Source organism: Trichosurus vulpecula, chromosome 4 (genome assembly GCF_011100635.1).
Source record: "Trichosurus vulpecula isolate mTriVul1 chromosome 4, mTriVul1.pri, whole genome shotgun sequence".
NCBI classification, from domain to species: domain Eukaryota; kingdom Metazoa; phylum Chordata; class Mammalia; order Diprotodontia; family Phalangeridae; genus Trichosurus; species Trichosurus vulpecula.
The window spans coordinates 196,896,171-196,921,625 of NC_050576.1; the positions used below are offsets into that span (position 1 = coordinate 196,896,171).

The 25,455-nt window shown below is 39.2% G+C and overlaps 1 protein-coding gene across 3 annotated transcripts in view; it reads left to right on the forward strand.

Annotated features, from left to right (window-relative positions):
* Positions 1 to 25,455, forward strand: part of DDX42 (DEAD-box helicase 42) — a 45,292-nt gene that overhangs the window by 14,983 nt on the left and 4,854 nt on the right. For 2 of the 3 annotated variants that reach the window (XM_036757996.1, XM_036757995.1), the window contains 14 exons: positions 384 to 534; positions 5,256 to 5,317; positions 7,249 to 7,285; positions 8,178 to 8,327; positions 9,867 to 9,971; positions 10,869 to 10,988; positions 15,122 to 15,298; positions 15,999 to 16,127; positions 18,982 to 19,081; positions 19,865 to 19,912; positions 20,484 to 20,581; positions 23,131 to 23,407; positions 24,154 to 24,380; positions 25,183 to 25,293. In XM_036757996.1, the coding sequence (XP_036613891.1) occupies positions 384 to 534; positions 5,256 to 5,317; positions 7,249 to 7,285; positions 8,178 to 8,327; positions 9,867 to 9,971; positions 10,869 to 10,988; positions 15,122 to 15,298; positions 15,999 to 16,127; positions 18,982 to 19,081; positions 19,865 to 19,912; positions 20,484 to 20,581; positions 23,131 to 23,407; positions 24,154 to 24,380; positions 25,183 to 25,293 (1,792 nt within the window). Of the gene's footprint in view, positions 1 to 383; positions 535 to 5,255; positions 5,318 to 7,248; positions 7,286 to 8,177; positions 8,328 to 9,866; positions 9,972 to 10,868; positions 10,989 to 15,121; positions 15,299 to 15,998; positions 16,128 to 18,981; positions 19,082 to 19,864; positions 19,913 to 20,483; positions 20,582 to 23,130; positions 23,408 to 24,153; positions 24,381 to 25,182; positions 25,294 to 25,455 lie in introns of those variants that run through there. The other variant, XM_036757997.1, reaches the window with a different exon arrangement.

Below are 25,455 nucleotides of genomic sequence, written 5' to 3' on the forward strand. Positions count from 1 at the left end.
ACTCAAGCATGCATTTATAAGACAAATCTGGTTGCAGTGAACTCATAAGAGAATGACTGAATTCTTTTAAGTACAGGAATTTTGCATTTTGAATACTGCTTTAAATATCTGGATCTTCAGGTTGGTCTTGGAAATGCTTGTCAGGAAACATTACAATGAAAATGTCTGAATTACACATTTCTAAATCTAGTGGGATGAAACATTTTCGAAATTCAGTAAAACAAAATTCCACTGTAAAAGAATATGTGGACAGCCCTTTGAAGTTTATTGTAATGGTATCTGACTTGAGGTAGCTTGGGGGGGTGGAGTGGGGGATAGGTCAAGAATTTTTTTAAAATACTTATCTGCTTATTGTTATTTTACCAATTGTTTTTAATTTTAAGTTACTTTGAAGATGAGGAAGAAGACTCTAGCAATGTTGATTTGCCTTACATTCCTGCTGAAAATTCACCTACCCGCCAGCAATTCCATTCCAAGTCAGCAGACTCTGACAGTGATGATGATCCCCTGGAAGCATTCATGGCTGAAGTAGAGGCAAGGCTCTTTAAATATCTGTCATTAGAATATGCTGTTATTGGAAACAAAATAGTTATTGTGTTAACTGGCCACTGAATAGTATATTTTTTTCAGGGCTGATATATGACAAGGAAACTGGAACTCCGTCAGTAAAGTGACTTGGATAGTTAACTATAAAATAGAAATAAATTTCATCTCAACCAAAAACTCTTAGGGAAAATACACAAATTTTCAAAAGTGTTGTTTGGAAGATATTTGAAACTTAAGTATTTTTTTAATCCTTTTCAAACTCTCATTTTTCATGACATTCTATTTTACTTCTCTTCTTAACTCTTTGGCCACTCTTTTCTGTCTTCACTGGTTTTTCATTCTCATTCTGTTCTCTTTTAAGTGTGGATAATCCTTAAGGGTGTGCCTTAGGTTATGATATCTTTCATTATATTCTTTCCCATGGTTATCATGTCCACTGAAATGGCTTCAGCTATCACTCCTTAGTGCTCCCTGTCTTGTGTAATTGAAAAAGCTGAAGAATAGGAGTTGATATACTTAAATTCTATTTGCTAATTTGCAGCTAACAAGGTATGTAGCCTTAGATCAATCACTTCATCTTTCTTTGGCTTCGATGTCTTCATCTTATAGACTTACAGTTTACCTAGATGATTTCTAAGGCACTACCCAAATTTAAGGAGATAATGTAAATGTATTCTTCTAGGCTTTTACTTTGCTCTTGTACTGCATGTAGAATTTCTAACTACTCATTATATGTTCTCATTTGAATGCTAGCTCAAATTTAGCATATCTAAAACTAAACTTTTCATGCTGTTTCTTGCATCTCTCCCCCAATACCAAACCAGTTCCTTTTTACTTCCTCATTTTTTTTTGTAATGGTACATTATTCACATCATCTAGACTTGGAGTCGTTTTTTATTTGTCCTTTTTCTTTCCTTCTTCCTTCCGTCACCATTTCTTGTTAATTCTTCATCAATAGCTTTCCCACCCATTTCTTCTTTTTCTTTGCCATTGCTGCTTACCCAAGTTGAGCCCTCTATTACTTCTTTAAAAAAGAATGTTTAGTTTGTTGATACCGTATATTTTCTATTTGACATTCACTTCTGAATGTCAAATTCCTTTCTTCTCTGTATCCACTAAGCCCTATCTTGTAATAAAGATATAGAAGGAAAGAAAAAAAGCATTTCAGCAAAACCAACCCAGCCTATGAAATTCACTTCATCTGAAAGTGAATGCAATATTAATACCTCTAATCCCCCACCTCCACAATTAAGTGAAGGAGGTACAGTTTTGTAATTTATCTCCAGCTCAAAGCTTGGTCATTGTAATTACACAATATTCAGTTCACTTTTTTATTTACATTGTTATTGTTTGTATTGTTTTCTTAGTTTGTCTTTCTTAACTGTATCAGTTCATGTAAATCTTCTCCTATTTCCCTAAGTTCTTCATATTCATTATTTCTTGTGGTAATAGACATTTAATCATTCCCCTGTGGATGAGCATCTGTTTTGTTTTTAGTTCTTTGCTGCCGTGAAAAAGTGCTACAATGAATAGTTCCGTTTGTATGGAGCCTTTCTTTCTGGCTCTGACATTCTTGGGTATGTGCTTGTCAGTAAACCCAAGATCATTAGGTTAAAGGGTATGAACTTTTTAGCATAATTCCAAAATGGTGAGACCAGTTCATAGTTAAACCATAGTTATATCAATTGACTATTTTCATCTTTTGTCATCTGTAACAGGTTTCTGAATATAAGAGAACTTCATTTTGCTTTTCATTTTTTTTCACATTAGTGAGTCGGAGCATTACTTACATCGAGCATGTTTATAGAGTTTTCAATTCTTGTGAGAACTGTGTGTTAATATTCCTTTGACCACTTATTCATTAAGGAATAGCTCTTAGCCATATGTTTGTGTTGTTCTCCAATAAAAGGATTTCAGAACCTTATTAGAGATATTTAGATAGAAATATTTTCATTTTTCCAAGGGTGCTACCCCTTACCCTAGCTGCATTAATTTTTCAGTCATTGTAATCAAAATAGTCTTTATTTTATCTTTTGTAAAAGATAAACCTCTATACTTTTTGGTTCAAGAATTCTCCCCCTAGGCATAGTTGTGCAAGATGCCTCTATATTTTCCTTCACTTTTTAAAGTGGCGTGACCTTTTATATTTAAATTGAATGTTTGTTTGGAATTAATTGTGATGCATGGTCTAATATGCTGGTTGGAACCTTTTTTTTTTTTTTTGGCCAAACATTTCCAATTTTTTGATCATTTCTTATCACACATAGGGAGTTTTTTCCAAGTAGTACATGTAACCTGGTTTATTGGATAGCCTTGTTGTTTCCTAGCTTTCCAGTCTTGTACTTTATGGTCCAGCAACTGGCCTTCTTACTGTTCTTCTCACATGACACTCTATCTCCTGACTCCAAGCCTTTTTATTGGATGTCCCCTGTGCCTGGAATGCTCTCCCTGCCCACCTTCACCTAGCTTCCCTAGTTTCCTTCAAGACTCAGCTCAGATCTCACTTTTCACAGGAGCTCTTGTCAGGCTCTTCCTTTTCCCCCACACTCAGCTGCTTGTATCTTCTCTCTGAGATTACCTTTCATCTATTCTGCACGTATCTTGTTTTTATGTAGTTAATTTGCATGTTGTTGTCTCCTCCATCAGAATGTCAGCTTCTTGAGAGCAGTGACTGTGTTTTTGGCTTCTGATTCTAGCTCTTAGCAAGACTGTTCAGTTTTTTATTCTTATTATCCAGTGTCTTCCACTAACCTTATTTTTCTATTTTTTTTAACAAGTAGCAAATAGTTTTAATGATTATTGCTTTGTAATACCATTTGAGATCCAAAAGTGCTATTATTACCTGATCATTCCTTCCATTTTTTCATTGAAATGCCAGACTTATTCTCCTCCAAATGAATTTTTTTTTATGATTTTGTCTGGCTGTATTAGTTAGTTTAGCACTAAATCTCTAATTTAATTCAAGTAGTATCAGCCTTTCATTATATTGGTGTGGCCCAGTAATAAGCATTGAATATCTCTGCAGATATTTAAATTATTTCTTTAAAGAGCGTTTTGTAATTGTGTTCATAGGATGTTTGAGTTAGTTTTGATAGATTGATTCCTAGGTATTTTTAAGTAAGAAAGTTGCTATGTCAGACATACCACCCAAGCTCCATCCATCCCACACTTCCACCCATCATTAATGAGTTTGTTTCTCCTGTGGAAAGATAGAGCAGGATGTATGTTGGGACTTGGCATATGTCCTGCTCTTCTCTTTCCATCTCCTACTTTGTTCATCTCTTTTGTCTCTGACAGTCGCAGAGCAGTGGAGAAGGGAAAGTGAATCCATCAGTGAACATTTATTAAGCACTTGCTATGTGCCAGACATTGTGCTGAGTGCATGGTGGATCTGATATATTTTATTGCCTTTCTGTTTGGATTGTTTCTTTGAATAAATAAGTCTTTTTTCACAGTTCTATCATTCTCCCAAAGAAAAAAAAGTTGTGGTTGATATATCTGAACAGTTGCTATTTTATATCCCATAGGTAAAAAGCACTTAAGATAAACTATCTCCACCTGAAACCCTTTTCACCTTGAAGGGGCTTGGTTTGGTGGGCTTTTGGCAGTGGCTTTTGGAAACAGACCTGAAGAAGTCAATGTAAATTTGGGGAAACTGACCCCAGTATACTCATTTTATAATTCATCTTTTGGGTAACTCGAGATATCAGTGATTTAAAGACAAACATTCCTCATGAGAAATTTTTAAAAATTTGATTATTAGATAAAAGAAGAAAAGCAGTGAACAAGTTAGTCTGTGTCTTGCAAAATTTATCCTCACTACTATGCATTGCTAAACAAGGTAAAAGACAGGTTAGAATCTGGTACAGAGGAAGAGAGAGACAGAGAAACATAGACTGACTGATTTTGTCTGGGGTCGGGGTGGGGGTGGAAAAACCAACTAGAGACCAGGTTTTCTCTTGCTTCACGGGCCCTATCCCACATCCACAGGGGAAGGGGAAGGGGAAGTGCAGTTGCCCTGTCAAGAAGTTCTGCACTCTTTGGGTCAGCCTTTCATGTATAAGAGGTGCATATTAATCAAGTGTTCATAAGTTGGGGATCATATGTTCTCAAAAACTTGTAGCTTTTTTTTTTTTTTTTAATTTTTTTGAGTAGCTTTTTGAATCAGCGATCCAATAGCTGTTTTTTTATTGTTGTTGTTTTGGTTAAATCTTTTTGGTTTAGCATTAAGAAAGGGTCATATTGATCACATCTTCTCAGTAGGCAGTGGATTCTTATAGAATTTTGGGTCAGGAAGATTAGATAGTCTCTTAAGAGAGTTATTTTAAGATGCAGTTTCTTCTGCACTGAAGCATCACTCTTAATTAGCTTTTGTAAATATTTAAACTGTAATGGGAGACTAGCTGAGCTGCTTGTTCTTTCCTTGGGTTTTCATGTAGTAAAATCAAAACAATTTAAAAATAAACTCATTTTCCAAAGTGAGTTTGGTCGACAGTGTGTAACAGGGCCATGGGGCATTTTTTACAGTGGCAAGAGTCTCACTTTTTTTGGAAGAAATTTTGTATCTATTCTAGGTCTGTTTTGTACTCTGTGAAATGAAATGATTGAATGAGATGGGCCGCAGGCCCCTTCCAGCACTTACATTCGTGCTTGTAAGATCCCTTGTTGCTGTGTTTCATATGCTGTAGTTTTTGTTGTTGTTCCATTAGGATCAAGCAGCTCGAGACATGAAAAGACTGGAAGAAAAAGACAAAGAAAGAAAAAATGTGAAGTAAGTCACTTTCCTCATTTCACAAAAGTTACATGGAATAAACATCGCAGTATATTGCAAGGTTCTTTTCCAAGCTCATAGAATTAATAACATCAGCAAAAAGGTTTTGGCTTGGCTTTAGCATCCTAAAGAGTCTGTCTTTATGCAGTAAAGGAGAGGCATCATGGTTTAGTGGAAAGAACATGAGCTTTGGAGTCAGAAGATCTGGGTTCAAACTCTGCCCCTGTCACCATCTTAGTTTCCTCATCTGTGAAGTGAGAGGATTGGACTAACTGACCTTTACTATCCTTTCCTGCTCTAAATCTGTGATCCTGTGTCCAGAGCAACTTTCAGGGGCTAAAAATATTCAGTGGCAAAATAAAAACATCAGGTAAGAAAGGTGTCTTTCCACAGTTAACACTAGAGAGGGGCAACTAGATGGCTTAGTGGATAGATCACTGGCCTTGGAGTCAGGAGGACCTGAGTTCAAATCCAGTCGAAGACACTTACTAGATGTGTGACCCTGGGGAAGTCACTTAACCCTGTTTCCCTTTGGTTTCTCATCTGTAAAATGAGCTGAAGAAGGGAATTGCAAACCACTCTAGTATCTTTGCCAAGAAAACCCTAAAGGGAGAATCAAACATGACTGAAACAACTCAGCAACAACAAAATGCTAGGAAAAAATCATGTTCCAGATTTGGACTCAGAGTTCTTTTGTTTCAGTCCAGATTCTTTAAAAAAAAAAATCATTCCTGTACTTTAGTACCATGTCAGTAATTTGAAGTTAGCACCCCCCCCTTATTCGCAGAGTAACTGGTCAATGATTATATTCACAAAATGCTGTATATTCTTCAGAACAAATGGCAATTTTATTTTGACAGTGATAAGTCTTAGCAGTTTTAGAATTTTAAATGATTTCTGGGAAAGGAAATTCTTCCCATATTTCATTCTGTACTTCCACCTCCAAAAGTTGGGGGCGGGGGAGGGGGCAGCGGAGAGAGAGCCCCACACATACACAGTCTTGCAAAGATTTTGGGCAGCAGGCACAACTAATATCCACTTGTAGTATTTCCTATCTTTTTGCCTAGTTTAGTTCTCAGTGCATTAGGCCTTCATCAAAGCCATGTGGAGGTTTAGCCTTCTCCTGACTGCTCTACGCTGTTTGGTGTTGCTCCTTGTTAATATAGGAATTTGCCAATGATAACGGCAGGCAGGAAGTCTGCCTAGAGAGTAAGGCGGGGGGCGCTGAGTAGTCATACTGTTTGTGACACCTGAGTGTTGGACGGAGATCGGAGATCGTTAATACTTATCACCAGAGTGGAATGCTCCTTAGCATGATGTGAATTGTTTCTTAGTGGTATCAAGAACTGAAATAATAAGAGAACTAATACAGTTTTACGCTTCTCTGTTCCCTATAGTGACTGGTTTTGGCTGAAGGCCTTTACTCAGCTTGACTCTAGTGACTATTTAGCTTTACCAGGTTCTTTCATTTTAAGAGCCAGAAATCTGGGGTATTAAGAAAGTTGTATTGTCGTCAGAATATGCAAGGATATATAAAAGCTTGATACCCTTGGTATTTTTTATATCGGTTTTTATTTATATAAATTCTTGTTATATCTGCATGGGAAATACTGATGACAGTGCTGGGCTGTGTTGCATGGGGCTGATAAGGCTAGGTGCTTCCTCACTTGTCTCCAGAAAGTTTCTACTCTCCTTAAAACCTTGTCAGTAATATATGCTTCCAGGAATTCCAAGCCATCCTATTAGAAAGAAGCGCATACTTTCTCAATGAATATGCACGTAATAGTTTACAGTATTTTAATTGTTGCTTGTTACTGTTAGTGTCGATTCTTCCAATACTGAATGGAACTCAACACTAAATCTGCTATAAGTTTGGAGCTGGGTATGTGGAACATTTGCAGGGAAGTTTGTTTCTCCGCTTGTTTTTCCAGGGGTATTCGAGATGACATTGAAGAGGAAGATGACCAAGTGAGTTCCTATGCAGTATTTTTATCTTTTATTTTTACCCCCCCCAAAAGTGTATACTAGGGTTAAACCAGAGCTTAACTTCATTGAAATAAAGACTCAGCCATTCCTGAAGTCAGCAGAAAATAGTTTCACTTAACTTGATGCATTTCCAAATGTATAGCAAAGGAATAATATAAAAATGTACATGGCTTTCCACCATGTTGAATAAGGAAACTTTGATGTAATATTTTTAAAGACCGAGTTTTTATGGTTTGAATATTTAAATCCAAAATTAGTGTCCATTTTGGTAAATCAAGATGTTAGACTTAACAGTGTAGCGTGGAATCTATGTATGCCGCTAGCAGCTTCTCACCTGATGCCTTTTCTGGAGGGTCTGTCGAGGTTTCTTGTCTATCAAAATGGGTTGCTAACTATATATTGACCGTGAAGTGCTAGTTTTTCCCTCCTCAGTTTTGGGATGGTGTGGAGGGAACAGAAATGAGCAGTAGCCCTTTCCAGGTTTGTGGCATTTTATTTTGGAACAGCTTCCAAACTTGGTATTGGTGGGACAGCAGTGTGTGTTCTGCAACCTCAAGGACAGAAGGTATAGAACACATCTTAGGAAGCTGGGCTGTGGGACACCATTTCTGAGTCATTATCTTCTTTCAGAAACCATGTTATTCTGTGATACTGCCTGAACATCATAGCTGTTTTGCTCATTTCCTTTGATTGTCCTTCCTTTGGACTTTCTGACTATTGATATTAGAAGATTCATCACTAGTGAACATCTTGTCCTACATGATAAGTGTGTAAAGTGAGCGACCATCTGATAAACTTATGCACAAATTACTGGAACAAGAAAATTTTTCTCTCCTGTGTTGGGGTGTGATTTTACTTTTGTGTTTTCCTGCAGGAAGCTTATTTTCGATACATGGCAGAAAACCCTACTGCTGGTATGGTTCAGGAAGAAGAAGAAGATAACCTGGAGTATGACAGTGATGGAAATCCCATTGCACCCTCCAAAAAAGTCATTGATCCTCTTCCTCCTATTGATCATTCAGAGGTATGACAGTGTCATATTGTGTCAGGTATATGCCTGGGCTCTTCTTATAATGGTGGCTCTCCATATAGTCTGATAGTGTAACAAAAATGCTTGCTGGAACTTTGCAGCTTTGTCCATTAAGTTGTTGGGTCAGAGATTCCAGACTCTAGAATTTGTATTTAAGGTACTTGCTGTTGATGACTTTAGAGTAAATCTTCATAAGGCAATTATACTTTTTGACAGTGTTATCAGTTGCTCTCTCAACTGAATGGGGAAATATTGGTTCTTATATTGCTCCATACAAGAGCTGGGGAAATAGAAAATGTACATTCATATTAGATGTAGGAATTGTTTGGAGCCTGGCTTTTCTACTTGTAAGATCAAGTCATTCACCTCTGAGACTCAGTATCTTCATCTGTAAAATGGGGATCCTATACTAATGCCTGCTACTAATGCTTCATTGTGACATGGGTGTGAACCCCTAAGTTCTGAGAGTCACACAATATAAAATCTAGAAGGGACATCAAAGGCCATCTAGCTCAGTGTAACCTGACAAGTGATCCCCTTTAGGATATCATTACTAATCCTATCCGGTTTGAAGATGTCTGATGAGGGGAAAATCCATTACCTCCCAAGGCAGCCCATTCCATTTTGGGATAGTTCTAATTATTAGGAATATTTGCTTTATGTTAATCCTCAATCTGCTTATTTCTACTTCTGCCTGTTGCCTTTTGCTTTACCGTCTTGGGCCAAATACAGGTCATGTGCCTGTTTATACATAACCGTCATTCATCTGTCTTGGTCTTCTTAAGCCTATAAACATCCTTAGTTACTGTGTTGTGTGACATGTTTTCTGTTCCTCTTGCCTTTCTTTCTGGTTCCCTCCTTTGAGTTTATCAATGTATTTTTAAAAATAATGGTATTCAAAATTGAACATAATATTCTAACTGTGGCCTGTCAGGCAGAATATATCAAAACAATTACTTCCCCCATTCTGGATATTTCTTTTTAAAAATCTTTTTTAATTAAATATTTCCATTTTCTCTCCCCCCATTGAAGAATAAAAAAAAAATGAAACTGTTGTAACAATATACAGTTAAGCAAAACAGATTCCCACTTTATCTGTCTAAAAATGTCATGGGTTAGGAGGCAACGAATTTTTAGCCACCCTCATGGAGAGGCATAATATACTATCTGGAAGGTCTCACTAAACTGGAAAGATACACGCTCAGCAATAAACTAGGGCTTTGGCTGGTTCAATTTGGAGATCATTTCTGAAAGGTTGGTTACTGAGTAATAATATTTTTTTTGAGAAGGCTATATCAGTTTATGAGTGTAAACTGATCTCCTAATGTATATAAGGTATCCTAAGGTAAATGGCTTGCAGTTTATTGAAAAGATCACTTACACTGATGGAATTGCAGATATGTTGAAGTACCAAAGAATCAAAATCGTATTGTGACTTTTTCAGAAACCACAGAGCTTTATATGAAAAATGAAATTTGCAAGATTACCGTGATTGTTGAATTCTAAACTAACTTTGAATAATTGGACCTGCAGATTGACTATCCACCATTTGAAAAAAATTTCTACAATGAGCATGAAGAGATAACCAGCCTCACCCCACAGCAGGTGATAGATCTCCGACATAAGCTCAATCTTCGGGTAAGAGAACCATTAAGTCTAATGCTCGTGAAATAAGGGTAATTAAGTAGGCCAAAGTTTTGGTAACCAAACATAAAATAGCTGCGAATTTGTTCTCTCATGCTCGCTCTTCTCATTTAGAAGACTGATTTAATTCCTGAGGTGTCACGCATCTTGATTTTATTTTCTGTGGACATTAGTGCATAAGGAACTGAGTGAGAATTTACAAGTTATTTATCATGTCTCTGTTATCCTTTTTGGACAAACAAGGCAGTGGCAATTGGAATCAATCAAGTATAGAATCGCTCACTTCTGCACTGTGTGGTTTAGAGGCTATCGTAGAAAGATAAGACTGGATCGATATTCTAGAAGAGCCTACAGTCTAGTTGGGGGGATAAGCGACAGGTGTGTCAGTTGACACAAAAAAATTTTATGGTTTTACGATAATTTCTTCTGTCTGCAAACACACTTTAATAATTATCAGCAGATATTATAATTTTATTTTTGAAATAACTACTCTTTTTTTCCTACTTTCCTTTTTTTTAATCTTACTTTCTATAGTTTCTTTGCCTTATGGGTAAAATAAATGCACAGTGTATTAATTGATACAGATTAGTTCTTCAGGGTATTTTGGAATTGTTATATCATCTCAATGATATTTCTTTTAAAAGATACTAAAGAAATTTTTGATGGGGAGAAAGGGGCTTAAAGCCTTTGCAAAAATAATATATTAAATATATAACCCTATAGTATATATTTTGAATACACTTAAATTTTCATGCAGGAGTTTTTTTGTACAAAACATTAGAACAGATTTGGCTATGATTGACACTACATGATAACTACAGATAAAAGCGTATTGAACTATAAGTTAATTGTCATTAAGGTGTCAGTAAATTTGTCATTTCTGATTTCTAGGTGTCTGGTGCTGCTCCACCTAGACCCGGAAGTAGTTTTGCTCACTTTGGATTTGATGAGCAGCTTATGCATCAGATTCGGAAATCTGAGTACACACAGCCTACTCCCATCCAGTGTCAGGTGAGTAGTTAAAACATGAAAAAAAAAGTAGGTTGAGTGGAATGTCCATCTCAAAGCAAATATAAGCAATACCCAATGCTGTTTAGATCAGTTCAGAACAGTATTATCCAGAATAGAAACTGTATTAGCATGTCTTCAGTGTAGTTCTGTGGCTTTTATAGATATACACAAATAAATACCTCACCATTCTATATAAAACCGTGAGTATCTGACACTTTTTGGAAACCAGTCAAGGAACTGAACCACATTACCTTATGACCAGTGAACAGCTTAAAAATTCTACTAGTATGAAAGAAGCAGCACGGAGTGTATACATAGAATGTGGAAATTTTGTGGGATTGTTTAGTTGATGCTACAGGTGTTTCACCATCTGTTTTATTTCATCACTGAAAAGCAGTTTTTTTTAGTGAGAACTTTTTGTATGTGAATAATATGATGTGCCTATTTAAATATCTTTTTGTTTCTATCATTCCCAGCATATCCCTCTTTTTCTCATAACCAGAGAGTCATTCCTTATAACAAAGAATAAAAAATGAAAGGTGGGGGAAAATCAGTTCAGCAAGACTAACCAACATTCAGATCCAACAGTATGCAGTGTTCCACATCCATAAAGAAAGGAGGGAGGTGCTGCATCCTTACAATTCTACTTTGGGTTCAAGCTTGGGCATCACTAATAAACAGAATTCAATTCCTGTTTTTTTGTTCTTTCCATTTAAATTGTGTCATAGTATATGTTGTTTTCCTAGTTCACTTTACATCAGCTTGTTTAAAGCTTCCTACATTCTTCATAGTTACTGTTTCTTAAGGCACAATGCTATTCCATCCCATTGATTGATTTGTTTGTCCAATTCTCAGTGAATAGGCATCTACTGTGTTGATGGGTTTTTGCCACTAGAAAAAGTGCCATTCTAAATATGCTGGTGTTTATTAGACTGTTGTGGTTGTTGTTTTTGGCTTTGACCCTGGAGTAAGTGCTGTCATTGGGATTTGTTGATTTTTTTTTAATTTAATATATTTAGTTTGCAGCATTGATTTTCACAACAGCTTGAATTACAAATTTTTTCCCCATTTCTACCCTCCCCCCACTCCAAGATGGCATATATTCTGGTTGCCCTATTCCCAGTCAGCCCTCCCTTCTGTCACCCCACTCCCCTCCCATCCCCTTTTCCCTTCCTTTCTTGTAGGGCAAGATAAATTTCTGTGCCCCATTGCCTGTGTATCTTATTTTCTAGTTGCATGCAGAAACTTTTTTTTTTGTTTTTGAACATCTGTTTTTAAAATTTTGAATTCCAAGTTATCTCCCCTCTTCCCTTCCCACCTACCCTCCCTAAGAAGTCAAGCAATTCAACATAGGCCACATGGGTATCATTATGTATAACCCTTCCACAATACTCATGTTGTGAAAGACTAACTATATTTTGCTCCTTCCCAGCCCATCCCCCTTTATTGAATTTTCTCCCTTGACCCTGTCCCCTTTCGAAAGTGTTTGTTTTTGATTACCTCTACCCCCATCTGCCCTCCCCTCCATCCCCACCCCCCTTTTTTTTAATCTTCTTCCCTCTTCCCTCTTCCTTCCTGTGGGGTAAGATACCCAACTGAGTATGTATGGTATTCCCTCCTCAGGTCAAATCTGATGAGAGCAAGATTCACTCATTCCCCCCTCACCTGCCCTCTCCCCTCCTCCCACAGAACTGCTTCCTCTTGCCACCTTTATTCGAGATAATCCACCCCATTCTATCTCTCCCCATCTCCCTCTCTCAATATATTCCTCTCTCATCCCTTAATTTGATTTTATTTCTTTTAGATATCTTCCCTTCATCTTCAACTCATCCTGTGCCCGCTCTCTCTCTCTCTCTGTGTATATATATATATGTATACACATGCACACATACATATATACATAAACATATATATATATGTATATATATATGCATATTCCCTTCAGCTACCCTAATACTGAGGTCTCATGAATCATACCCGTCATCTTTCCATGTAGGAGTGTAAACAAAACAGTTCAACTTTAGTAAGTCCCTTGCAATTTCTTTTTCTTGTTCTTTTTCTTGATTACCTTTTCATGCTTCTCTTGATTCTTGTGTTTGAAAGTAAATTTTCTATTCAGCTCTGGTCTTTTCACTGAGAAAGCTTGAAAGTCCTCTATTTTATTGAAAATCCATATTTTGCCTTGGAGCATGATACTCAGTTTTGCTGGGTAGGTGATTCTTGGTTTTAATCCTAGCTCCCTTGACCTCCGGAATATCATATTCCAAGGCCTTCGGTCCCTTAATGTAGAAGCTGCCAGATCTTGGGTTATTCTGATTGTGTTTCCACAGTACTCAAATTGTTTCTTTCTGGCTGCTTGCAGTATTTCCTCCTTGATCTGGGAGCTCTGGAATTTGGCGACAATATTCCTGGGAGATTTCTTTTTGGGATCTATTTGAGGAGGCGATCGATGGATTCTTTCAATTTCTATTTTGCCCTGTGGCTCTAGAATATCAGGGCAGTTCTCATTGATAATTTCTTGAGAGATGATATCTAGGCTCTTTTTTTGGTCATGGCTTTCAGGTAGTCTAGTAATTTTTAAATTCTCTCTCCTGGATCTATTTTCCAAGTCAGTGGTTTTTCCAATGAGATATTTCACATTGTCTTCCATTTTTTCATTCCTTTGGTTCTGTTTTATAATATCTTGATTTCTCATCAAGTCACTAGCTTCCACTTGCTCCAATCTAATTTTTAAAGTAGTATTTTCTTCAGTGGTCTTTCGGACCTCCTTTTCCATTTGGCTAATTCTGCCTTTCAAGGCATTCTTCTCATTGGCTTTTTGGAGCTCTTTTGCCATTTGAGTTAGGCCTATTTTTTAAGGTGTTGTTTTCTTCAGTATATTTTTCAGTATTTTTTTGGGTCTCCTTTATCAAGTCATTGACTTGTTTTTCATGGTTTTCTCGCATCCTTCTCATTTCTCTTCCCAATTTTTCTTCTACTTCTCTAACTTGCTTTTCCAAATCCTTTTTGAGCTCTTTCATAGCCTGGGACCAGTTCGTGTTTTTCTTGGAGGGTTTTGTTGTACGCTCTTTGACTTTGTTAACTTCTTCTGTCTCTATGTTTTGGTCTTCTTTGTCACCAAAGAAAGATTCCAGAGTCTGAGACTGAATCTGGGTGCGTTTTCGCTGCCTAGCCATATTCCCAACCAACTAACTTGACCCTTGAGTTTTTCAGTGGGATATGACTTCTTGTAGAGTTTAGAGAACTATGTTCCATGCCTGGGGGGATGCGCCAGCTCTGCCACACCAGCACTCCTCCTTCCCCAAGAACCCGCAACCTGGACTGGACTTAGATCATCAGCAAGGCTCTTCACTCCTGCTCTGATCTGCCACTTAATTCCTCCCACCAGGTGGGCCTGGAGCCAGAAGCAGCTGCAGCTGTACTTCTGTAGCTGCCCCACCTCTGCTGCCCCCCGGGGGCGGTGGCAGAATGGCGACCTCCTTCCACTCCCTCAGCTTTTCCCACTAACTTTCTCTGTTGTCTTTGGTGTTTGTGGGTTGAGAAGTCTGGTAACTGCCGCAGCTCGCTGATTCAGGGCGCTAGGGCCCACTCCGCCCGGCTCCTGGTCTGGTTGGTCTGTGCCGCTCATGCTGGGCTCTGCTCTGCTCCCAGCTCCATGTGGGATAGACCTCACCCAGAGACCATCCAGGCTGTCCTGGGCTGGAGCCCTGCTTCCCTCTGCTGTTTTGTGGGTTCTGCAGTTCTAGAATTGGTTCAGAGCCATTTTTTATAGGTTTTTGGAGGGACTCGGCAGGGAGCTCACGCTAGTCCCTGCTTTCCAGCAGCCATTTTGGCTCCGCCCCCTGGGATTTGTAGATTAAAGGGTTGGATAGTTCAGTCACTTGGGAGTCACATTAAGTATTTTTTTCAGTCCTGCAAAATGGATCTGTTTCTATTTTGGCAAGTGTCTTAGTGACAAATTGACCTAAAGGAAGTCTTTCTCTTCATTAATCTAAGGATGATAGAGGAGTTTTCGCTTATTCATGTAGCCCAGAATGTTCTTTTTTTGTTCGTCATGGAGGCTATGGTCACTGATCTGTTACTAGTTCTCCTTAAATAGAGCTTTGGAATTGAGGTGTCACTTACTTTTTCAGGGCGTTCCAGTAGCACTTAGTGGGAGAGACATGATTGGCATTGCCAAAACAGGCAGCGGGAAAACCGCAGCCTTTATCTGGCCCATGTTGATTCACATCATGGATCAGAAGGAATTGGATCCAGGGGATGGACCCATCGCAGTGATTGTGTGCCCTACCAGGGAGCTGTGTCAGCAGGTAAGAAAGGTGCATTTGAGGAAGCCTAGCCTCAGACATAGAGTGGCCTGAAATAGCCCGAGGAGTTAATTTCCACCAACTGCCTAAGAAGCATTATCTTCCTTTTTCTTTTTCAATCAGACTCTTCCTAAGAGGCAACATTGTGAGAACTAGTTACAATATTTTTTCTTTCACTCATTTCCTCAAAATTATTTTATAATTAGTAAAAATTTAGGGTCGAGATCAAGATGAATGAGGAGACTTCACTTTTAACATAAGATTTTAGATAGCCTATTGAGTAACATGCTTTTGATCCAAGGTTGGTTGTCAGTTTATATTTCAGACAAATTGATAGTTGAAAGTTTTAAATAAATCCCATCACAGGTGCAAGGCAGGATTGCTGAGCTTGGAGTTGATAGAGACCTGAGTTTCTGACAGTTGCTAATTGTTTCAAGTCTCTGTCTCTCAGAGCTTCAGTTTTCCTCATAGGTACAATGAGGGTGCTACCACTCAAGTTGTGGTTGTTATGGTAGGGATCAAATGAGGAAATGTGTGTAAAGCTGCTTATAAACCTTCAAATGCCATGTAATTGTCAGCTATTATTGTCACACTCAAAATTTCTGTTAAATTATTTTTTTGTGTTTTTCTGACTTTCTGAATAAAAGGTTTTTCTTTGTGGTGACAAGTACTAATTTCTGAGTTTGCCAACTATCATTAACAGATCCATGCAGAGTGTAAGCGGTTTGGGAAAGCGTACAATCTTCGATCTGTGGCCGTGTATGGAGGAGGAAGCATGTGGGAGCAGGCCAAAGCCCTTCAAGAAGGGGCTGAGATTGTCGTCTGTACCCCAGTGAGTATGGCTCAGCTTCCTGGTTGTTAGACATTGTTCTATTTCAGTGTACCAGGCACTGTGCTAGGGGCTGGGAATACAAAGAAAGCAAAAAAGGAGTCCCTAGAAGCGTATTCTGATGTGGAAGAAAACAAACCTAGATACACACAAGATATATACAAAGTTTGTATAGGTAATCTGAACAGGGAAAAGCATCAGTAGCTTGGAGGACTTCGAAAGACCTCCTGTAGAAGGTAGCATTTGAGCTGATTCTTGAAGGAAACCGGGGAGTGGAGGTGAGGAGGAAGCAGCATTCCAGGCACGAGGGATAGCCCAGAGGCACAGAGACCAGAGGTGGAGTGTCATATGTTTAAGTTAGCAGCTGTTATAACTGGATCCTATGTAAGAAGGTAGGAAAGGGCTAGGTTTTACAAGGCTTTAAATCAAGATGAGGAATTTGTATTTGATAGGGGGTAATTGAACAGGAGGGTAACATGGTCAGATCTATGCTCCAGGGGAGAAAAATCACCTTAGTAGATGCGTGGAGGATGATTTGAAGTGCTGAGAAAACTGAAGTGAGGAGACCAGTTAGAAAGCTATTGGAATTATCCAGACATGTGGTGAGGAAGTTCTGTGGCAGGCTCACAGCCACTTGAGTGTAGAGAGGTGATGTGTATGAGATGTGTTGTGAAGATAGAAACAGCAAGACTTGGTAACAGTTAAAAATGGTGAGTGAAAGTGAGGAAGTAGAGGATGACCCCAAGGTTTGGGATTTGGAGGACTTGCAGGGTGGTTGGTAGACACTTGAAAGTAATAAGAGCATCTAAAATAGGTAAGTGTTTATGCGGGGAGAGATGATCAATTTTATTCTGAACATGTTGAATTTGAGATGCTTACAGGACATCCACTTTGTGATGTCAAAGAGAAAAAAAGGTGATGTGAGTGTCTAGATCAGGAGAGAGTCTATCATAGAGATAACTGAATCAGTAGAAGCTTGATGAGGTCACTAATTGAGATGATATAGAATGAAAAGAGAAGGGGGCCCAGGCCAGAGCCTTGAGGAATAACATGATTAGAGGGTGTGACACAGATGAAGAACTGGCAAAGGGGACTGAGAAGAATCGGTCAGACAGGTGGAAGGAGAACAAGGAGAGTAGTATATAGAGATCAGAGCCTCCAAAAAGAAGGCGGTTCAGGAAGACACGGCGATGGCTGTAGGTACCAGAGAAGCAGCCATAGATTGGAATCGGAGATGAGAGAGAGTGAGGATGATGATGAGAGAAATTGGGAGGGGATAGGATTAAGGGATCATGTGGAGGGATGTGCCTTGTGAGGAGGAGCCCCTTCTTTATCTAGGGTTGGAGTGAAAGAGGAGATGATTGAGGATATCTGATTGGAATTGAGGTGAGAAGCTCTGAGTAGCTACAATTTAGTGGGTGAAAAATGAAGGGAGTGTTAGGGGAAGCTTGAAGAGATACAAGAAGGGTTAAAAAAGCTGTTTGGAGAAGTAGAACAAATCAATTAGGGAGGAAAATAATATTTGCTTTGCTACAGTGAAGGCCCAGTTAAGATTAGATAAATTGTAGGAGGCCCAGCCAGCACAGTTTTGTGATTTCTTCTCAACAGCATGTGAATAGGAGTGAAGGAGGCAGATGGTAAACTAGGTTGGTGCTTGACAAGGTATGATCAGTGGGAGGATAAAGAGACAAGGGAATCCAGACTTTGTAGAGGGTAGTATAGAGTTGAGTTGGTTTAGCAAGGGGTCAGGCTGATAAGACAGAAGTCAAGGCTGGGATAATGGCTTGGGAAAGAACTGAGAGGTGGAGTGAATGGAGGTCATGATGAGGATACAGAACAAGGTGAGAGATGATACGGCAAAAGGAATGATAGAATTCATGACCATGGAAGTAAGACATGTGGATGATGGCAAGGTTAGGGATACGACTGCCTCTGTGTAACAGAGGTAAGTAGATTGTGGAGCTAGAATACTGGAGTGAACATAAGTCTGTACATCAAAGTCCCCTAATATGAGAGCACTGTGAGCAAGGCCCGAGCTCAGTGAAGAAGGAAGGAAGGAAGGAAGGAATAACAATGTACTAGAGTTAAGACACATGATGGCTGTCAGCATATAGACTCAGTGGCAGGTTTGATTAATGAGCCTCAAAGGACAAGTTGCTTAGTGAAGGTGCTCAAGGGTAGGTGTGGATATGGCAGTGGGGAGCAAAGAGCATACCAGTCCTCCTGATACAGCCGGTGAGCTGTAGGAGTGGAATATGAGAGAAAAGTATAGGCCGGTCCTGGAAAGGATGGCAAAGAAATTGGTATTGTCAGGAGGATGCCTCACTGCAGATCCAGGAGATGAAAGGAGTGAGAAAGAAAGAAGGCTCTTTAGAGTATAATCTCTGTTGCAAAATCAGGGTTGGAAGTCCCTAAAATAAACCGTGTTAAATATAGCTGCAGCAGAGGTCACTGTTCCATCTAGCTGTTTCCAGGAGGCTTTCCTTCGCTGTCCTAGGAAATTAGGCATTGGTAACTGAAAGGGTCAGGACCTGAAAGATAAATCACAGCTGGCTAGGGGAATGGTCTCTGAAAGTTGGAACCCCTAAAAAAAGGCCTTTGAATTGTGACATTTCACACCTTTTGGTGAAAATGTTTGGTCAACCTTGCTGAGAAATGCAAATTAATGGAAGGAAAAGGACCTAAGTGGGTCTTCACAAGTTTTTAAATATTTGTCTGGAACAAGAGTCATTATCATCATCTGGGTATCATTGCTTTGGAACTATACTTTGTGAGTGTTTATGCTATCACATTGCAAATTAGACAACATCCTAAAGCAAATCTTTATAAATCTACAACCTTTCTTTGTGTCTCAAAGGGTCGGCTGATTGATCATGTGAAGAAGAAAGCTACAAATCTCCAAAGAGTTTCTTATCTTGTGTTTGATGAAGCTGATAGAATGTTTGACATGGGTTTTGGTATGTATTAATACTGGTTCTTCCTGTTCCTTACCCTCAAGATATTAATTTTTTTCTGTCTCACTAGTATTATCTTAACAAATCTACTTGAAAATCAACAGATCCTCTGACTAGGAGGTGGCAGGGGTGGGCAGGGTATGTCTCTGTCTCAGGCAGGCATGCTTTTTCCATGAGCATGTACTGCACACATGAAGAGATAGTTGGTCTCTGCAGACTTATGCATGGCATTAGCTATTTGCTGTAGTTTACTATCAGGAAACATTTTTTGGAGGAGTGTGCCTTGTTGAAGTCATGGGAAATTGAAAATAGCCTGTCAAATATAAAGGATTATTTCTTCTCTCCTTTTCTCCTGTTTGGGCTTTATATTTGAGATAGCTTTTTGGACTATGCAATACTTTACTTCAACCATTCCAAGTCTTTTCTTTTGCTGACCTCCTTGACTTAGCTGCTTGCATGGGGAACCTTTCAGCTGTCGTAAGCTAGATCTAGATACACTTTCCAACTAGATAAAAGGAGAAAACTGAATTTAGGACTCCCGATAAGTAGTGAAGCTATCAGATTACAGAAAGTAATTCTCTCTTGAGGGCAGAAAGTTTCTTTATCTTTGTGTTTAAGTGTCTAGCGTTTTGCTTGGCACTTAATAGGCAGCTAAATCCTTTTTGATTATCTTCCTTGATTCATTCTCCATGTAATGTGAAGTTTTTACGAGACTGACTTTTTTACCCTCCAGATGTTAAGCTTTTTGTCAGATAAATGTTCTGATTCTTGTTTATTTTCTTCTAGAATATCAGGTGCGATCCATAGCCAGTCATGTCCGTCCTGATAGACAGAGTATGTATGAAACTGTTTTGGGCAATTTGTATAGATGATATCATAATGTCCTATGATGAGGGCACTTTGTGTTCTTTATTTTTTGGCACAAAACATCTATTGTTCATAAGCTACTGTATTTAAGGAAAATGCATTTGTGAGATAACATCTACGAAAACTCTAGGAAAAATATAAAGAATATACAAATGGGAAGATTAATTACTTTCTCAAAGCTGTTTCTAAATTTTAATACCCTTACATTTCCAGGAGAAGCTAAATCGATTTGAATGGATTCCTAGACTTTCAGATTTTGATTGGCTTAATCAAATTATCGACATGGGAAGATAAGTTATAGGACAGCCTCAGTGTCTTCTGTAGAATTTTATGTCAATATAAAGACGGAAGAAACACGTGAACATTTTTTTCTGTATATGTTGGGATTTTACTTGTAATAGATTGAGGAGCAGAGCTGTATTTGAGAGGAGCTAGAAGCAAGTCTTTCCTCTTCATTTTTCAACTCAAATTAATAGGTACTTGGTTCTATGCAGAAGAGATACTCTCTTAAATCTTACAGAATTCATTTCTCTCTTAGCTCTTTTATTCAGTGCAACTTTCCGGAAAAAGATTGAAAAACTGGCCCGAGACATCCTGATTGATCCTATCCGAGTGGTACAGGGAGACATTGGAGAGGTAATTTCTGAACAGAGATGGAGAAGGCAGAAATTCCCTTTTCTCTGAAAGAGAAGCTTAAAATCTGGAATTAATGCTCTGGCTGCCAGGGAATCAGACTAGAACTGAAATACTAAGGAAGAGATGCTTGTGGGAAGAACTTTAAATTTCTTGTTCACAGTTGTGCCATGCATTGGAAATATAGAACCATTTAATCTCAGTAGATGGAGGACAAGCTTTTTGAGATTCCTGAGAATACTTAACTATTTGTATTATCCAGAAATTGTTGTTTCTGGTTAGTCCATGAAATCATATGTACCAGTGTTAGAAGGAATGAAGAAATGTCCCTGGGAAGCTAAAAAAAAGTTTCTGCAACTAAACCTCAAAATGTCTTATTCAGAGTATTTCTTCTCTTCTTTCATCCACCACCAGAACATAGTGAAGTTTAGACTTCCATCAAGGGAATTTTAATTTCCTTAATGATTCTTTGTACAAGATATGAGCAGACTTTTCCCTTAATATCGGAGATGGAACAAGGTTAAAAATCTTTACTTTGAAATTCACAACAAAAGTAAAATAAGCAATGAGCAGAATTGTAGGATTGTCAGGTTTTAGAGGAGTAGCACCCTGTGAGGTGTAGGTCTGTTTCACTCAGAAAGTTTTATTCCCTTCTGATCCCCCTCTCTGGGCCAGCACCCTTCCTCATCTGTATAATTTGGATTAAGATGTGATCTTATCCCAGTCCAAGTGGCTCTAAATGTTTCTGTCCTGTGGTCCTCCGTCTGATGCTCTGGATGAACCACTTTGTTTTCCTATTTCAGTACTTGTACTTGTATTTGCTGCAAGCCATGGGACGGACTCCTCTGTCATATGGTCAGTTAGTGAATAAACATGCAGTAAGTGTGTACTGTGCTGAGTGCTGTAGATAGAAATACCAAAGTAGAGTCTCTGCCTTCAAGGAGCTTACTCTTTGATGGGGGAAGACAAGACACAAAAAGAAGTTGAAAGGGAAAGTACAGGAAAGCAGCCAATGTGGGAACATGGTGGAACAGTTCCCAAGGTAGTGCGGCCAGGTGGAACTGAGGATATGACCTGGGCTGAGCATCCTCCTTAAACGATGGCTTTGGGTTTGTGGCTCCACTCTCCAGTGAGAGGGACTGAGGAGATAGAGTGCTTCTCACTTCTCATTTCCTAGAGAACTAGCACTTAACTAAAATTTCTTTTTACCTTAGGCATTATTCCAGTATCTTAAGCAGTAATAACACTTTCACCTCATAATGAGAAGACTGCCCAATGTAAGGGAAAGGGTTGTTTCATCCTGAGGGGAATATTCATCCATTCGTTCAGCAAACATGTTAAGCACCCACTGTATCCAAATCCCTTTGAATTGGATTATTCCTTCAAGTAGTTTGAAAACTTTAATGTGGAGAAGCATTTGCGATTCCCTTGGTGTGGGAACACTCTCTATTGTCACACATCTGTAGATTGTAACCAGTTAAATGCTGGCACAGTGTGCTAAAAGCTGATGATGGGGGGTGGGGGTGGCCTGGAGGCAGAAATATGCCTTCAAGGAGCTTCCATTCTAAGGAGGAGGGGATCCAAATATTTAAACAGGTTCAGGCAAGTTACAGAGAAAGTGAGGTAGAAAAAACAGTAGACTAGAAGGAACTAGCAGCTGGGGATAGGGGGAGTACAGGAAAGGTTTCTGTAGTGTTTGAGCTGGAAACCAGGGAGTCTTAAGAGGTGGAGATGAGGAGGGAAAAAATTCCAGGCATCAGAAATGGCCAGGGCAAAGGCATGGAAAAGGGGAACAACAGCATCGTCTGTGAGAAGCTATGCCGATGTTAGCATCGCTGGATCAGAGGGTGTTTAGGGGCTAGTGATGTGTGAGAAGACTTGGAAGGATCAGAAGGGTGCAAGTCATGAGTAGATTTAAATGGCAGTTTATATTTGATCCTAGAGGTAATAGGCATTGAAATTAATTGAGCAGATGGTGACATGATCAGACCTACTCTTTAGGAAGATCATTTTGCCAGTTACGGAGAGGAAGGATTGGATGGACAGGGGCAAGGCAGGAGGGGATCATGAAGGTGAAGTGACTTGCCCATGGTCACATTAGAAGATGTCAGAGTCTGGATTTGAACCAAGGGCTTCCTGAGTTTTAGGACCACTGCTATAACCACTAGACCATTCAAGAAATTGAGTTACAAAAAAGGAAGAAAATAGTCTTCCCTAGAATCTAGTTGAGGATACCCTACACACACTAATGAAAGATATTTGTGGAGGTCAAGTACGTGCAAAGTAGCATGATGTAAAGCTACTACAGGAGCTCTACAGGGACAGAACAAAACCTTTTCTCGGGGGAGAAGGCTTCCTGGAAGGGGTGAATTTTGAGGCAGCTTAAAAATTTGGGGAAGTTACACAGTGGCCAAAAAAGGCGGTTGGGATTGTCTGTAGCTTTGCGTTACCCAGTACTGAGACTGTTCAAACTCCATGGATTCATTTTCAAAATATAATTTTAATCCATTTTGATCTCAGTGTTATGGCTTTCTATTTTTTCCTTTCCTTAGGCAAATGAAGATGTGACCCAGATTGTAGAAATTCTTCACTCCGGACCCAGTAAATGGAACTGGCTCACTCGGCGTCTGGTAGAATTCACCTCTTCAGGAAGTGTCCTCTTGTTTGTAACTAAGAAAGCCAACGCCGATGAACTAGCTAACAACCTCAGGCAGGAAGGACACAATCTAGGGCTGCTCCATGGGGACATGGATCAGAGTGAAAGGAACAAGGTCATTTCGGATTTTAAGAAAAAGGGCATTCCAGTTCTTGTGGCTACAGATGTTGCAGGTACGGTAGAGGAAGGATTTCCCCAATAAATTTGCAAACTTACATACCTTAAGGAAACTCGGCTCTATTTAGCTAGTACTAGTACTTAAGGAGGACGACAGATGGCTATGGACTGAGCTCTGTTATGTCTTGTCCCTCACGTTAGCAGATCGTTTGATTGCGATGTTGGAGTGTTGAGCTCCATGTTGTAATTTACTGTTTGCTTCTGACTTCTAAAATAGAGGCCTTGTGACTAGAATGTACTTTGAGAAACACTTAGTGAAACAAAGTGCCCTCATTGAGTCTCTAGTAATAATGTTAGATGTGTTTTTACCTTTGCCATTTGAAGCCAGAAAGTTTTAAACATATTTTTATTAGTTTAATCTATTTTTTCTCCTGAGAAGAGAGGAGCTACACAAGCTCCTGCATTTATTTGTACGCCATAAAGTCTCTCTTGCATGTGGTTAACATACATGTGTGTGTGTGTGTGTGTGTGTGTGTGTTTAGTGCACACTATCCCTGTGTCCAGGCATCCTTTGTCAAATAAAAGTTGAGGCAAGCAGCCTTGCATCACAGACATGCAGTAGGGGTGGTGAGGGAGTGAACCCTATGTCTCAAAAAAAAAATGTCTACAGTAATGTGCTTATCTCCTTCAAATTATATAGAAGTTGGCAAGAAAGGTTTTGTGAAATTAAATCATTGTAGCTAAATTTCTGGTCTCTGACCCCAAATTAAAACTAGGGAAACTGGGGGATTGTGTATTTTAGCCCGTGGTTTGGACATTCCTTCAATTAAAACTGTCATCAACTATGACGTGGCTCGGGACATCGACACCCATACGCACAGAATTGGTCGGACAGGCCGAGCAGGCGAGAAGGGTGTGGCATATACTCTCTTGACTCCCAAAGACAGCAATTTTGCTGGCGACCTTGTCAGGAACATGGAAGGGGCCAATCAACATGTTACCAAGGAACTTCTGGACCTAGCAATGCAGGTGAGGAACTAGGCCCACCTCAGAGCTATTCTGTTCTTAATAGATTCCTTTCTCCAGGAGTTTAATAGAACAACATTTAGTCATGGTCTGTCTCCATTAAGCCTGGTCCAAATGCATTAGGTGAACCTTAGCCGTAATCTAATTTAGCTCTCTCCATTTACTATAAGAAATCTCCCTTTTTGTTCTAAAAAGCAGGAATCATATTTTAGGCTTGCTTATACCATTTCTTAATACTTGGAGCTGTTGGAAGATTCTTCTTGTCTGGGGACTCTGCCTTTGAGGTCAACTCTTCCAGGTTGTCCCTAAGCAGCTTCTCTTCTTTCACTTTAGAACACACAGGTTCTCTAAAAATTCCCAGATGTTTTCACTGTGGTTCCCAGGGGAGAGGTGGAAAAAGTGGTGGATAGAATGCCACTTTCTTGAATGGATATTTTGTGTAAGACAAAATACAGAATGAATCCACGTGCCTTGGGAAGGGTGTGATAGCCAGGCAGGCCATTCCTAGGTGCCTGTGGGCCTTCCTTTCTCAGCCTTTTTTGTTTCCCAAGGTAGGCTATAATGCAAGACCACCGAAGTTCCATAAAGGAACCCTGGGCCATTAGACTCCACTTACTTTAGAATAATTTGATCTGAAGTAGGTTTTAGAATCGAGATAGACTCTTATCACAGATGTCTTTGGCTAGGTGTCTTTGGTAGAGCTCTACTGAAGCATCTTTCTCCTTCACCTTTTCTTGAATCATACATAGAATATGCTTCAGCTACCTTCCAGCCGTAACTTTATGAGTTGTTGTGTTTCATGCAGAATGCCTGGTTTCGGAAATCTCGATTTAAAGGAGGGAAAGGAAAAAAACTGAACATTGGTGGTGGAGGCCTTGGCTACAGAGAACGACCTGGTCTAGGCTCTGAGAACACAGTAAGTCCTAATGGAACCTGAGTCTAGGTTTTGGATGAAGTTAAGACTATTCCTGGCTCATTAAGTGCCTACTGTTTGCAGAACACTTTTCCTAGGAAGGTTAATTAAACATTTAGATAAATCATTTTCCTTGTCCTCATAGAACTTTCAGTCTAGTGGGGG